At 41.5% G+C, this 13,727-nt stretch overlaps 1 protein-coding gene across 3 annotated transcripts in view; it reads right to left on the minus strand.

The window, feature by feature from the left end:
* Positions 1-11,326, minus strand: part of SNTN (sentan, cilia apical structure protein) — a 48,488-nt gene extending 37,162 nt beyond the window's left edge. For 2 of the 3 annotated variants that reach the window (XR_011250881.1, XR_011250882.1), the window contains exons 1-3: positions 11,203-11,326; positions 9,705-9,739; positions 1,792-1,931 (exon numbers count right to left, since the gene is read on the minus strand). Coding sequence is in view for 1 of the 3 variants with exons in the window: in XM_069561781.1 (XP_069417882.1) it covers positions 1,792-1,931; positions 9,705-9,739; positions 11,203-11,312 (285 nt within the window). In the remaining 2 variants the exon portion in view is untranslated. The remainder of the gene's footprint in view (positions 1-1,791; positions 1,932-9,704; positions 9,740-11,202) is intronic. The other variant, XM_069561781.1, reaches the window with a different exon arrangement.
* Positions 11,327-13,727: the final 2,401 nt, after the last annotated feature.

Here is a 13,727-nt window from a genome sequence, read left to right on the forward strand (position 1 = left end):
ATGTGTGTGGTGACAATGCTTATGACTTACCCTCAGAGACTCTCAAGTATGCAGTACCTTATTACTAACCAGTCATCATGCTGTGGATTAGAGCTTCAGAACTTATTCTTCTTATAGCTGGAAATGTGTACCCTTTGACCTAAATCACCCCTTTTCCCCAGCTCCTGGCAACCACCATTATATTCACTGTTTCTATGAAACAGGCTTTTAAAAAATTCACTTATTTGTGGAATAAAAAAACAAAAAACACCTCACCCATGCTCTTTGGAAATAATCCTAGGAAGCTGTGCCTTTGACCCCGACTCCCCAGTGGATGGCACCGTATGTAACTGTAGTACACTAAAACCATACACATATTTATATTTTAAAGGATCTATAATATTTCTCCTTTATGTATTTCAGAATACACATAGAACCTGAGAGATTGTTTCCTTTTAAGTTTTTTCTCTCTCTGCCTACCATTAAATGTTGGTGGTTTAGGTTCAGCATGAAGCCCTCTTTTCTCCTTACCTATTGTCCCAAGGCTACTATTTTCTGAAGTTTGGACATGTACTGCTAGTAGAATGTAACTTGATTTTAGGTGATGTGAGAATAAATATTAGATAGGAATGTACAGTCAACTATGTTTTTTACTATCTTCCATTTCCACTCACTGAATTTACATTTAGAATAGTGATCAAGTTTCTATATAAAATAACTTTAAGTAGAGTGTTAACTTTAAAAGTTCTAAGTAAATTTTAATACAGGCTAGATACAGGAAAAACACTGAAGATAGGGGACTTTCCTGGTGGTCCAGGGTCTAAGACTTCACACTCACAATGCAGGGGGCCTGGATTCAATCTCTGGTCAGGAAACTAGATCCCACGTGCTGCTACTAAGACCTGGTGCAGCCAAATAAATGAAGAAATACTTTTTTTAAAAAAAAGTACTGAAGATAGTATCAGGTGACTGAGGTTTGAGAAAGATGCCTCTAGATCATTTAGGTCCCTCCCTCTGGTCACTCGCTTAATACAGATCTCTACTCTGACCATTCTGCTCACATATCCTATTGCTGTCTGAGTTTATCAACTTTAAAGTTTCAAGGACGCCTTAAGCTGGACACAAGCTGGCAGAACTCATCACCTGCCCCCACCTCCCACCCCACCTCCAATCTGATTCTTCTCCAGTCTTTCTCTTCTCTGAAAATGGATCCACCATCTATTTCTTCCCACAGCCAGAACTGACATATCATTATTCGCTCCCTCCTGTTCTTCAGCCCTCACAGCAGATCCTGTTCATTCCACCTTCCAAAGGCCCCTTATACTTGCCACCTTAGCCCAAACCAACGTCTTCTTGTGTTTGCATTCCTTCACCTCTGTTCCTCTCTTCTTTGCCCCACTCCCCACCCTCTTGGAGTCTCATCTCTTACTGCAGCTGGTGTAATTTCTTCCTCGGGAATTAAGAAGCCATCCCTGGCTTCCTCCTGCCCACAGGCTATGCCTCTGTAAGACACGACTTCTCACCCCCTGCTCGGCTTCCTCCCTCATTGCTCTTACTTCCCTCCCGCTTTTCACTAACACTTACTGGACCTCAGATTTCTTTGACATACTTTACATCAGATTCCCTACTTGGAATGCCACCACTCCCCACTGGCCCTTACCCCTAGATCACTCTTAATCTCATTTTTCACAACTATAATTTTCCAGGAGCTCTTTTTTGACCACCAAGCCCAAAATGGTCCCTCTGTTTTACTCTTTCATGCCAGCTGTTATGGTATGGCTCACATTTCTTGGAGCCTGTTAATTGTCTTACCTCTGTGAAAGTCTTAAATTGGGTTTGCAGCAGATTTTTGGCAGTAGCTTTTCTGAGTTTACCATCAGGGTCAGAAGAGTTTCTGAAAACCAGAGCAGCGGTGGCAATGGCTTTTTCCAGATCTGAGCCCTTGCGTAGAGCTGTGAGAGAAGAAATGTACAACCGTGTAGCCTAGGTTAGAAATGACCCTCCCAACCATCAGGCTCCTCCTTCCAGGGGAACAGGGCTGGAAGGTGTGTGTCAATGTAATCCTGACCTTTGGCTTTTTGCCACCTATCTGAGGGTGGAATGCATCCAGTGTTTGATCCTGGACTTTTAAACAATGGAAAACCAAAGTCCCTTTAGTAGAAAATAAAATTAGTAGAATCAGGATGAGATTTAGCCCCTGCTTGCCATATGCACTTGGGAAAACACCTGACCTCTCTAAGCCTTGCTTTTCTGATGTGTAATTTCATTTAGTTAGTCAACAGATATTTACAGAGCATATACTCTGTGCCTGGCTCAGTCCCTGGCGTTAAGACACTTCACTGAGTAAGACAAAGTCCTTCTCTCGTGGAGTTTATATTCTGTGTCAGAGCATCACACAGGACAGTGTGGTAAAGGAGAATGACATCCCGGACAAGTCCTCTGATATCACGATAGATAAGGGATCTCTTTGAATCACAGCCTCAGTCACAGTGATCTTCCCAGCTGGTTTCTCTGGTTTAAAGTGTGGTGCTAATTCAGTCCTTTCCAGTGGGGAACACACAATGACACCCGAGAACTACAGGTTCAGTGAAGAAAACCCTTAGCCTCTCTGTTCCCTCAGCCCTCAGTACATCCTCTATTACAGAACTTCTGCCACTTTATATTATTACATGTTTGATCATCTTTCTCTCAAACTGAAATGCAAGCTCCATGAGGCCACAGATCATATTTTTTTTTAAATCACTATACTCCCAGTGACCAGCAAAAATGCCTAGCTATGAAGTTGTTGTTCAGTTGCTAAGTCATGTTCGACTCTTTGTAATCCCATGGACTGCAGCACGCCAGGCTTATCGCTCAGAGTTTGCTCAAACTCCATTGCATTGGTGATGCCATCCAACAATCTCATCCTCTGTTGCTCCCTCCTCCTCCTGACTTCAATCTTTCCTAGCATCACTGTCTTTTCCAATGGGTCGGCTCTTTGCATCAGGTGGCCAAAGTATTGGAGCTTCAGCTTTGGCATCAGTTCAGTTGTTCAGTCATGTCCGACTATTTGCAACCCTATGAACTGGAGCACACCAGGCCTCCCTATTCATCACCAACTCCTGGAGTTTACTCAAACTCGTGTCCACAGAGTCGGTGATGCCATCCAACCAACCATCTCATCCTCTGTCATTCCCTTCTCCTCCTGCTCTCAATCTTTCCCAGCATCGGGGTCTTTTCAAATAAGTCAGTTCTTCGAATCAGGTGGCCAAAGTATTGGAGTTTCAGCTTCAGCATCAGTTCTTCCAATTAATATTCAAGACTGATATTCTTTAGGATTGACTGGTTTGATCTCATTACAGTCCAAGGGACTCTCAAGAGTCTTCTCTGCAGGTGCCATTAAATGCTGTTGAATGAATGAACAGGAAGAAAAGAAGAGAAAAACAAAATCCAATAGCTTTCTGCCCAGGTAATGTGCAACAATCGTGGATTCAAAGAAAGATGATCAGTCTGAGCACTGACTTCTGTATGGAGCACTCACTGTGTTCCTGGTAATTCCTGAGCTGCTCAGACACAATCAGAAGTGGCCTCTGCCCTCATTGATCTCATAATCTAGTGGGATAAGAAACAGTAATCAAGAGGATATAGATGCATACATACAGGTTTGTTTTATATATATATAGATAGATAATTGTTTCTCTATATACACACATATGGTGCACATTTATAACACATGATGTATGAGGCAAAGAAGGTATAAAGATGGAAAAAAAAAAACCCCAGAAAATTACAGAGTGGGTCTGGGAGAAAAAGTACTGATATTTATAGGTGGTCTTGGAGGCATCTCTAGGCAGATTATTATTTAAGCTAAGACCAATATGAGAGGAAGGACCTGTCAGTAAAGGGTGGAATGGATCAGCCTGAGATAAGGGTGGTGTTCAGAGTTCAGGCTCAGGAGTGCCACATGTGAAGGCTCAGGTCAGGAGTATGGCACACTGGAGGAGCTGAAAGGACAGCTGTGACTGGAGTCTAGAAGCTGAAAGTGTTTGTTTAGAAAGGTGGGTAGGGGCTAGACCATGCTGAACTCCTAAGTGATGGAAAGGAATCAGGATGTTCTTCAATGGTTAAAGAGAAGGCATTGAAAAGTTTAGGTTTTTTTTTTCTTTTTTTCTTTCAATTAAAGTTAAATGGAAGGACAACAGTTAAGAGGAATGGGTGAAGGGAAAGCGTGTGTGGACTTTCTCAGTTTTTACTATATCTCTGAACAGAACTTAGACCAAATGGTGAGGCTATAATTTCTGTCCATAAACATCTGCCAAAACATTTTAATCAAGGTATTGGCCTCCACTGCAGAATATCTTGGATGTTTACAGTTTTTGGCTATTATAAATAAAGCCTGTAAGAACATTTGTATGCAAGTTACTATATAGACATGATTTCTATTTCCTTGGAAAAAATGTCCAAGAATACAGTTGCTGGGTTATACGATAGGTCCCTTTCTTGTTTTTAAGAAACGATAAACTGTTTTCCATAGTGGCTATACCATTTTACAGGCCCATGGGCTTCCCTGGTGGCTCAGATGGTAAAGAATCCACCTGCAATGTGGGAGACCTGGGCTTGATCCCTGGGTTGGGAAGATCCCCTGGAGAATCCCCATGGACAGAGGAGTCTGGTGGTCTATATATAGTCCATGTGGTCACAAAGAGTCAGACAAAACTGAGCGACTAAGCACACACACAGCAATGTATGAGAGATCCAGCTTTCCTTTATGTTTGCCAGCATTCAGGGTTGTCACTATTTACTATTTTAGCCATGCTGATATGTGCATAGTGACATCTCACTGTGGTTTTAAATTGTATTTCCTAACGGCTAATGATGCCGAACGTCTTTTCACGTGCTTATTTGCCATCTGTATGTCTTCCTCAGTGAAACATTTATCGGTTCAGATCTGTTCATGGATTTTGCTCACTTTCTAACTGAATTAAAAACTTTTTTTGAGGTTTGAGAGTTTTAAATTTTTCAGGATATAAATCTTTTTTAGGATATGTGATAGGCAAATATTTTCTCCCTGTCTTTATATTGTGTTTTTATTCTCCAATGGAGTCTTTTGTGAAGGAGAAGTTTTTTTTTTTTAATTTTTATCAAGACAAATTTATCAATTTTTCCTCTTATGAAAGATTTTACCCTAGGTATAATTAAACATGGTATAATTTTGTGTTCTACATTTAAATCCATGATCCATGTTCAGTTAATTTGTGTGTAAGATATGAGACTTGGGTAGCGGTATATTTTTTGTAACCTGTGGGTGACCAATTGTTTCAGTACCAACTCTTAAAAACTCTGTCCTTACTTTGTTGAATTATTTTTGCATTTTGATCAACAATCAGTTGAGCATATTAGCATGAGTCAATTTCTAGGTCCCTTATTCTGTTTCACTTAACTGTGTATTTATTCCTCTGGCAGCCTCATACTATTTTGATTCCTGTAGCTATCTTGTAAGCCTTGACACTGAAGATTCCTCCCACTGTCTTCTTTTCCAAAATTATTTTGGCTATTTTAGGGCTTTCTCTTTTCCACATGAAGTTTAGAATAAGCTTATCTGTTTTCAAAAAAAAACCCTGAATATTGTGGTATTTCATTGAACTTAAGAGAGCAACTTGGGGAGAACTGATGTCTTCCTGAGGTTGACGCTTCCAACCCATGAACACAGTATGTCCTTCCATTCATTATACCATTTTATAGATGAAGACAGGATCTGATCTTGCTGAGGACACACCACTAAGTGACAGGGCTTAGATCTGATTTCATGTTGAAAACATAAGCCTCATGGAGACAGGGATGTTTTTGCCTGTGGAATCTTCAGCACTTAGAGAAGTACCTAGCATGCAGGAATTGCTTCACAAATATCTATTCAATAAATGTCTGTGGAATCTGTATCCTCAGCCTCTTCGGCCTTGATTTCCTCTTTCGCTTCTGATCCTCAGTCTCATTTTGACCTGTGGCTTCTGTCTGCTCATCCAGTGGCTGGCCCCTCATCTAGCCTACTATTCCAGCCTCAGAAAGTTCTCTGTCTTTGGGCTCTACGTTGAGCTCGTTCTCCTCCCCTCCTTATTCACCTCTTCCCTTCACTTCTGCCACATCTTGAAACCTGTATTTAAAACTCAGATTGTCCTCAGTTACCCAAGATTTTCCTACTCATCAAAATACAAAGGAGATGGCATATTTCTTGTAGCTCATGTCTGTCTTTCCTCAGCAGAGGTATACATGTTTGAGTGGGTGGGGAGCTCTATGATGGTAACCTTGAATTTGAATGGCTAAAAAATGAACTTTGTATATAAATAGTTTTGTTTTAAACAAACAAATTGTTTAGAGGAAACATCTGAATTCCTTAAGAGGTAAATATCCCTTCTGTAATTTTTGCCAGTTGAGGTTTTTATTAATAACTCGTAATAACTAGAGAGGGCATTAATTTGAGCTGTTCTACCGGGTCTGAGACTTCTCAGGGGACACAATAACCTCTTCCTCTCCTGAATGTGCCCTTCTGGCAGGGAGTGGGTGAATTTCCAAGCTGTGAGTGAGCTTGAAAATCATGACAGGCACTTTTCTTGTTTACTATGTGCCAGATGCCTTTTTAACATAATCTTATTTAATGCTTTGTAAAGCCAGAAAGGTAGGTGCTATTTGTGTCTCAATTTTGCATATTGGACACTGACACATGCAGAGGTTAAGAATCTAAGGTCACACTGCTCAGGAGTGGCAGGGGCAAGATTTCAAAGTCTGTCTGCCTTCAAAGGCCACAGAGAGATCTGCCAGTTTGGAATCAGTCCTTCCAAGAGCGTCGCCACAGAGGCTGTGGAAACCAGACGCCCCCCAATCCTCTGATGAAGTCCAGTTCTCCCGCATTTGAGAGGGAGACTCCATCTGGACTAGCCCACTTCTTTCCCTTCTCCTCCATCCTCGTAAACACAGCATGGCTTTCACCCTAACTGCAAAATAACATATGCTCGTGGTAAAAACAGAACAAGAAAAACATTAAAAATAAAAGATAACAAGGAGCTCCGGTTATCCTACCGATACTGGTGATACTTTGCAAGGCGTTCTGGTTTCCTGTTTTTATGGTTGAGTTCTTTCCTTAGTAATACTCAGCATGTTGCTTCCTGATTCCTGTCCTGTCTGCCTCATGGAGTTGTGAGTGAATATGTGAAAGCATATTGTGAAGGGTGAAGTGCTATTAAAAATGCAAAGGCTCAATGTTTGTTTTTTGGTGTCTTTTATCAGCTCTTGCCTTTGGAGTGGAGGTGGTGGAGGGGGTGTTAAACCAGGCACTCATGTCCATCTCTCCTGTTAGTTTCTATCTCACTTTTTACCCTTTAATGATACTAATCTGTCTGTAGTTTCTTATAACCCTATCTTCCCAACAAGTTCTTATTGCCAGGCTCTGTCCTAGTTCTGGGGAGAGAGGAGTAAGTAATATTAAGAGAACAATCCTGGAGTTTGAGTTCTGAAGGACAATAGTAATGAATGACTATGAATTCCATGCTCTATATGCCAGCCACTCCTTTATGGGACATATATGATTCAACTCATTTACATCTGTCCATCCTCTCAGGTGGTCCCAGTATCATCTCTGCTTTATACATGAGGAAACTGAAGCACAGAGAGGTTAAGCAGCTTGCTCCAGGTCACACAGCAGTCTGGCCCCTCACCATGATGCATACAGTCTTTAGACATTGTTTTTCAGGCAGTGTATTCTCAAACCCTGGAATTGGGCTACATGCCCCTCCTTTGTGCTCTACTTCCCTAAACATTAACTTGTCTGAATCCTCACATTGAAACACTCTGTTTATCAGTCTCAATTTCCTTCTACATCAGTGTTGTCCAAAAGAAATAAAATACAAGCCCCAATTATAATTAAAAATTTTCTAAGTAGCTGCATTAGAAACATTACAATAAAACAGATAAAATTAGTTTTAAAATATATTATTTAACCCAATATGTCAAAATACAACTTCAGCCTGTGATCAACATGAACAAAGTATTCAGATGTTACTTTTTTTCCCTACTAAGTCTCTTACATCTGATATGTATTTTACACTTATAGCACATCTCTATTCAAACTAATTGCATTTCAAGTGTTCCATATCCAGGTGGCTAGTGCGTATCATATTGGACAGTGCAGCTTTAGAATATATGTTCCCTGAGGGCAATCATTGCATCTTATTTATCTTTGCATTCATTCCCAGGCCCTAGCATGTTGTAGGCCTTAACATATGTGTGCTGGACTGAACTAACTTGAACCTGAGAACCATCCCTGCCTCTTTTGCCTCAGCTGCTCTAGAATGGGGAACCCTAACCATGAAATATTTCATTTAGTGAGTTCCTAATATTTTAGTGTAGTAGAAACACAACTCTCATTTCTATAAGGGATCAGAATGACCTTAGTTTAGAACTCCTATTATTATTTTGCAAAAGATCTACAGGAGAAAAGTGGCTTGTTCAAGTTTGCATCAGTTGTATATGGCAGAACTAAAAACTGATCTCTGCTCTCTTCTTGCTAGATCAATAGTTTTCCTAATACTCCAGCACTTCTCAAATTTTCAACTCTAAATCTACTTTGGATGCTAGAGGCAAATATGTATTCAACCATCATTCCATCTACCTCCCCCAAAAGGTCAAGGGCATAAGTAGCAGAAGAGAAAATGTGGCTTGGTCCTGACTTCTATTCCATGACTTAGCCCTGTCTTATTTCACCGAATAAAACTCAAAATTACCAATGAATAAAACAAATTCTGGCAAGACGAACCCTGTTTAAGGCATGAGAATAAATGTGACCCAAAGGTCTAATATAAGGAGTCTGATACTAGGAATGATATGTGCGTATATGTGTGTGTGTGTGAGTGTGTGTTGGAGGGCAGTGTGGATGATAGAACTATGATCCCCCCTCAACCTCCCAGAGGGGGTTGTTATGTGAGAAATGTCATGTATATTCATCATGTCATAGACATGATATTTTCTCACCGACAATTATCAAAAAGTGCCTGAAGTTCTGAAACAGAAATCATGGATAACTTGTGCTACAATGGTGTAAAAACAATATTTTTGTCAAGAGGAAGATTTATTTAAATAAAAATATTAAGTGTCTCCTTTGGAAAAATAGACCAACCATCTAAGAGGGAAAATAACTACAATATAGTGGGAGCCAGATGTACTTGTTACTCTGTAAACAAGCCACATGTTTTGGGATAAGATAATGACCCAAGTATATGAGTGCATCTTTTCTTTCATTGTTATTTCCACTGTTCTCTCTAAAGATAGTTTACGCATAAAGTGAAAGTCTAAAGGCAAGTTTAGACCTCGGGAGTTTGGCACACTCTATTTTGCTCAATCAACAGAGGCAGTTGGGGACTGACTTTGTCCTGAGTACCACTGAACATTCATGCATCAGATGCTGATGGTCTTGCTCTGGACACGCTGCAGATGCCACCTATGGAGGGCCATCTGGCCACGTGGGATGAACACTAAATTAGCAGTCAGGGATCCATGCACCTATTATAGCTCAGCCTTTAAATTTGGGTGAGTTAATTCCTGTCATTGGACCTCAGTTGCCAAATGTTTAAAAAGGACATTATAAATGTTTGATGCTTTATATGTAACTTTGCTTATATCACTGCCCTATTATTTTTAACTCTTGGTATGCTCTCCTGGTAGAGAAGCAACACATACATCTCCATCACCCCAGGCCTTACCTTTTATTGAAGCCAGCTGTTTGGATATTGAAATGCTGCCAACAAAACAAAAGAAACATAATGTTTCAGGGAGTTTGGGTATTGATATCAGCATCAAAAGTAAGGTAATACAATGATTTAAAGATTATTTTCAGTAAATTTGCACTGAGTGTTCTGACGGAGCACCTGCCTGTCTTTCAAAATCCTTTCTCCCGGTCACACGGTTAAGAAGTACTTAGCAATGGCTGGCCTATGTAGCCTAGTATTTCGTGTAGTCTTGTAGGTATGTGGGCAAATGCCCTCTAATGGAAAAAGAGAACTGACCACCTTCTATTCAGGCTCTTCTGTGCCCTTTCCTGTTTCTAGCCAATTAACACAGAAATTATCAGGAGCACCTTGGAAGCCTCATTTTGAAGCCACATCAGCCTGGGGCCCTACATGGTGGCATGGAGTAAAACTGCCACAGACTTGGAATCCCTACTCTGAACTGTCACATGAAAAAGAAAAAAATATAACTTCTTTTCTGTAAAACTTCAGGGTTTGAAAGGAATTTGGCACTAAGTAGTCAAGAGACTGTGACCCTTGGGGCCTCAATTTTCTGACTTATAAAGTTCGGAAGCTGGACTTTAATATCTTGGAATTTTTATGGTCTTCTCTAGAGATACTCTTCTTTTTATTATAATTTATTTTACTGTGGAGAATTCTTAAAGTCTTTATTGAATTGGTTATAATATCATTTCTATTTTATGTTTTGGTTTTTTGGGCCACAAGACATGTGGGATCTTAGCCCCCTGACCACGGGTTGAACTGGCACCCCCTGCATTGAAAGGCAAAGTTTCAACCACTGGGTCGCCAGAGAAGACCCTCCAAGATTTTCTACTTTTGGTTTTCTAAAAACTCTGCACCATCGTTATCCCCTTCGTAAGATATGTGACCTTCATTCTACGTATACTTTGTACAACATACACTTACAATATGGCTCGTGTTATTATGATTATTTTTTTTGGTCAAGATCTCCTCCATAAGTCTGTGAGGCCCTTGAAAATAAGAGTTCTGCAGATTCTCCATATCTTCTACCCTTGGCCCTGCGGAATACCTGGCACCTAGTAAGTGTTCAAAATTTTTTTCAACTAAAGTCGGTTCCCTAAAGGGAATTACATAAGGAAGATATTTTTTCATTTATTAGCCATAATTCTACACATTTGAATGATCTGAAATCATTTCCTTCTCTCATGGATACTTGAAACAATATGTCATACAGCAAAATCATTACCAGTTTTGATTTATGAATGTTTTTCAAGAGGCAATCAAAGACATTTGTGTTAATTTTATCACGTTTTCAGTTTGCAATCAATGCTGCAAATTTGTTCTCTTTAATTTTCCAACTCAATTTACAGAGGTATTGAAGTGGGTAATAAGCACCACGCTTGCACGATCTTGGCTACCAGGTCATGGACATAACTCTTTGGAAATATACCTGCAAACCTAAGTGAAACTCAATAAAGGAGAGTCAACTGACCTTTTGGGCATGTTCTTAGGTGCTAAAGTAGATGTTGGGGCCGCAGGAGGATTGGGCTCCCCTTCCAAGTGGAGTGCTTGGTCCTGAGTACTGTGCACGCAGCCACACATACTCTGGTCTCCTGTTGTGTGTTGGCTCTTCCTAAGCAACAGTTGCTTGCCCAGTGTTGCCAGTTTCATTCACTCCATGACAACTAAACAGTGGCTCCTGTAGAAGAGCCGTATTCTATTGTTTATTTGTAGGCAGACATTAAACCATGCATGGAGTCAACACATATTTGAGTGCTTGCAGTGGGCCAGCCACCCTGCAAGGTCCTGGGGACCCAATAATCAGGATATTCAGACATGGATCTTGATCTCAGGGAGCTTAATGGGAAAGACTGATATTAACCAGGTAACACACAAGAAGTCACACATATGACAATAATGTGCATCCGGGATTCTATGAGATTGGCCTCAGTCAGGGAAGTCAGGGAGGCGGCCCTGGGGAGTTGATGGTTGATGCCAAGTAGGAGTGAGGAGGAGGACATGGTAACCCACTCTGGTATTTAGGCCTGGAGAATCCCCATAGACAGAGGAGCCTGGCAGGCTACAGTCCATGGGGTAGCAAAGAGTTGGACACGATCGAGTGACTAAACACAGCACAAGTAGGAGTGAAGTAGGTGAAAGGGCAGGGGATCCACGCGTAGACAGACGGGGGAGCCTGTGCTAAACCCACTGGCAGGAATGATGGTGGTGATCAGGAAGGACTGAACAAATGCCACAGTGGCTGTACCAAAGAAGCTGAGGGGGAGAGAGGCTCCAGGTAAGGGTGAAGAGAAGGCATGGTTGCTAGTTTACACAGGAAGTGCCAGGTTACGGTAGGGAATTTTCACCTTATGTCAAGAGACTAGGAAACCCTTTGTGAGCTTTAAGCAAAGAAGCTGATAAATTTAGATTTACATTTTGGACACATCATCCTGGCTTCGTTGTGCATAATGGTTTAGAGAAACGAACAGAGTCAATTCAGGAAGTTCAGTAGGGAGCCTATTTCATTTGTGTTAGCTTAGAGCTCCTTTTGCAAAAGCTGGGGGATGTCAACTCAGTCAAATGAGTCTGGGTCAGGGAAGACATGACCAGCAATTACTGAGATCACTGGTAAGTTGATGGGTGAGAGGAGTTAGATCTCAAAAGAGGCTAAGAATAGTCATCCTTACGGCTTCCACTTGGCTCCAGGGACGCTGCGTCACGAGTCACTGCTCCACCATATGGCCATGCCACTCACTCACTGCCTGTTTGTCTTTACGGTTTTCTTTCTCTCTTGTTCTTCTACCTCTTGACTAATTTCCTTAGCATTTTTCAGTTAAAGAGCAGAGGGAGAGAGAGTTTGATTGGCCTCCCTGATTACTGTTGCCCATGCCAGTCAGAGTTTTAATGCCAGCCTGAGCCACTGGTTGTCAGTTAATCTACACAATTAGCTCCCTTGGTCTAGGTGATGACCCCACGCCAGCTTCACTGCCCACATTAAAACAGACAGCTGGTTTCCTCAGCAGAGAGCTCTGAGAAGGTTTCTGAGAATCTGGATGTGTAGCAAACACAAGGGAAGATTCTGATGTGGACGGTATTGGAGAACTGCTGGCGGTGGTTTAAAAAGAGACTCTAGAACAGTTTGAATTCTGACTCTGCCACTTACTAGCTGTGTTACCTGGGATAAGATCTTTCAGATGGCTAAGTTTATCTCCTCATTTGTAAAATAATACTTGCCTTCTGGATAGAGCAGTGTCTGATACATGAGGAACAATCCATAAATAATAGTCACAGAGAAGATGACATGAAGATGATGAGTCAGCAGGGTCCTGGCAGGACCAGAGACACCCACGAAGGGATGACTTGCTTGGGAAGATAAACATGCGTATAGAGGCACCCAGAGACTAGAAACAATGGGAGGCTGACCACCCTTATCTCACAGGGGCAAAGAGAGGAACACAGGATGATGGAGCCAAGGGGCCGGATTCCTGGAGCAGGGGCCACTGGACAGAATGCTTGGTTGAAGGGAGGCAGCCATGGCTGCAAGTCAGGCAAACCAGGGAGAGAACAGGGAAGAAATACCCACCACCCCGCTCATTCCACTCTCTCATCTCCAGCCTGTGTCTCCCAGTGACCAAGACCAAGCCAATCAGAAAGCCAGTAGAAGGGAAGCCTGGGAGATGCGGTCTGAGGACTTAGCCTCCTGGGAGCAGAGAGAAGGGCAGAGACTGGAATAGGAGGGAAGGGCAAATGAATGGGCAAGAAGCATGATGACAGTGACCATGACAATGGTGCTGATGGAGGCAGAATACTGGGAATCAGGCTTATTGATAACTTTCTTCTCAGGACTGAATCAAACTTAGGAGTCTCAAAACAAAACAAAACAATAGCAGTGTCTATAGACAGTTCAGCTGATAAGATATCTTCTTTCCTTGACTATTCCTTCACAATATCGTGGAGCATTTAGGCTATTTGCACACAGTGTCAAAGCATCTGGAGAAAAAAAAAAACATTTACAAA

This window comes from Ovis canadensis, chromosome 19, assembly GCF_042477335.2.
Source record: "Ovis canadensis isolate MfBH-ARS-UI-01 breed Bighorn chromosome 19, ARS-UI_OviCan_v2, whole genome shotgun sequence".
NCBI classification, from domain to species: domain Eukaryota; kingdom Metazoa; phylum Chordata; class Mammalia; order Artiodactyla; family Bovidae; genus Ovis; species Ovis canadensis.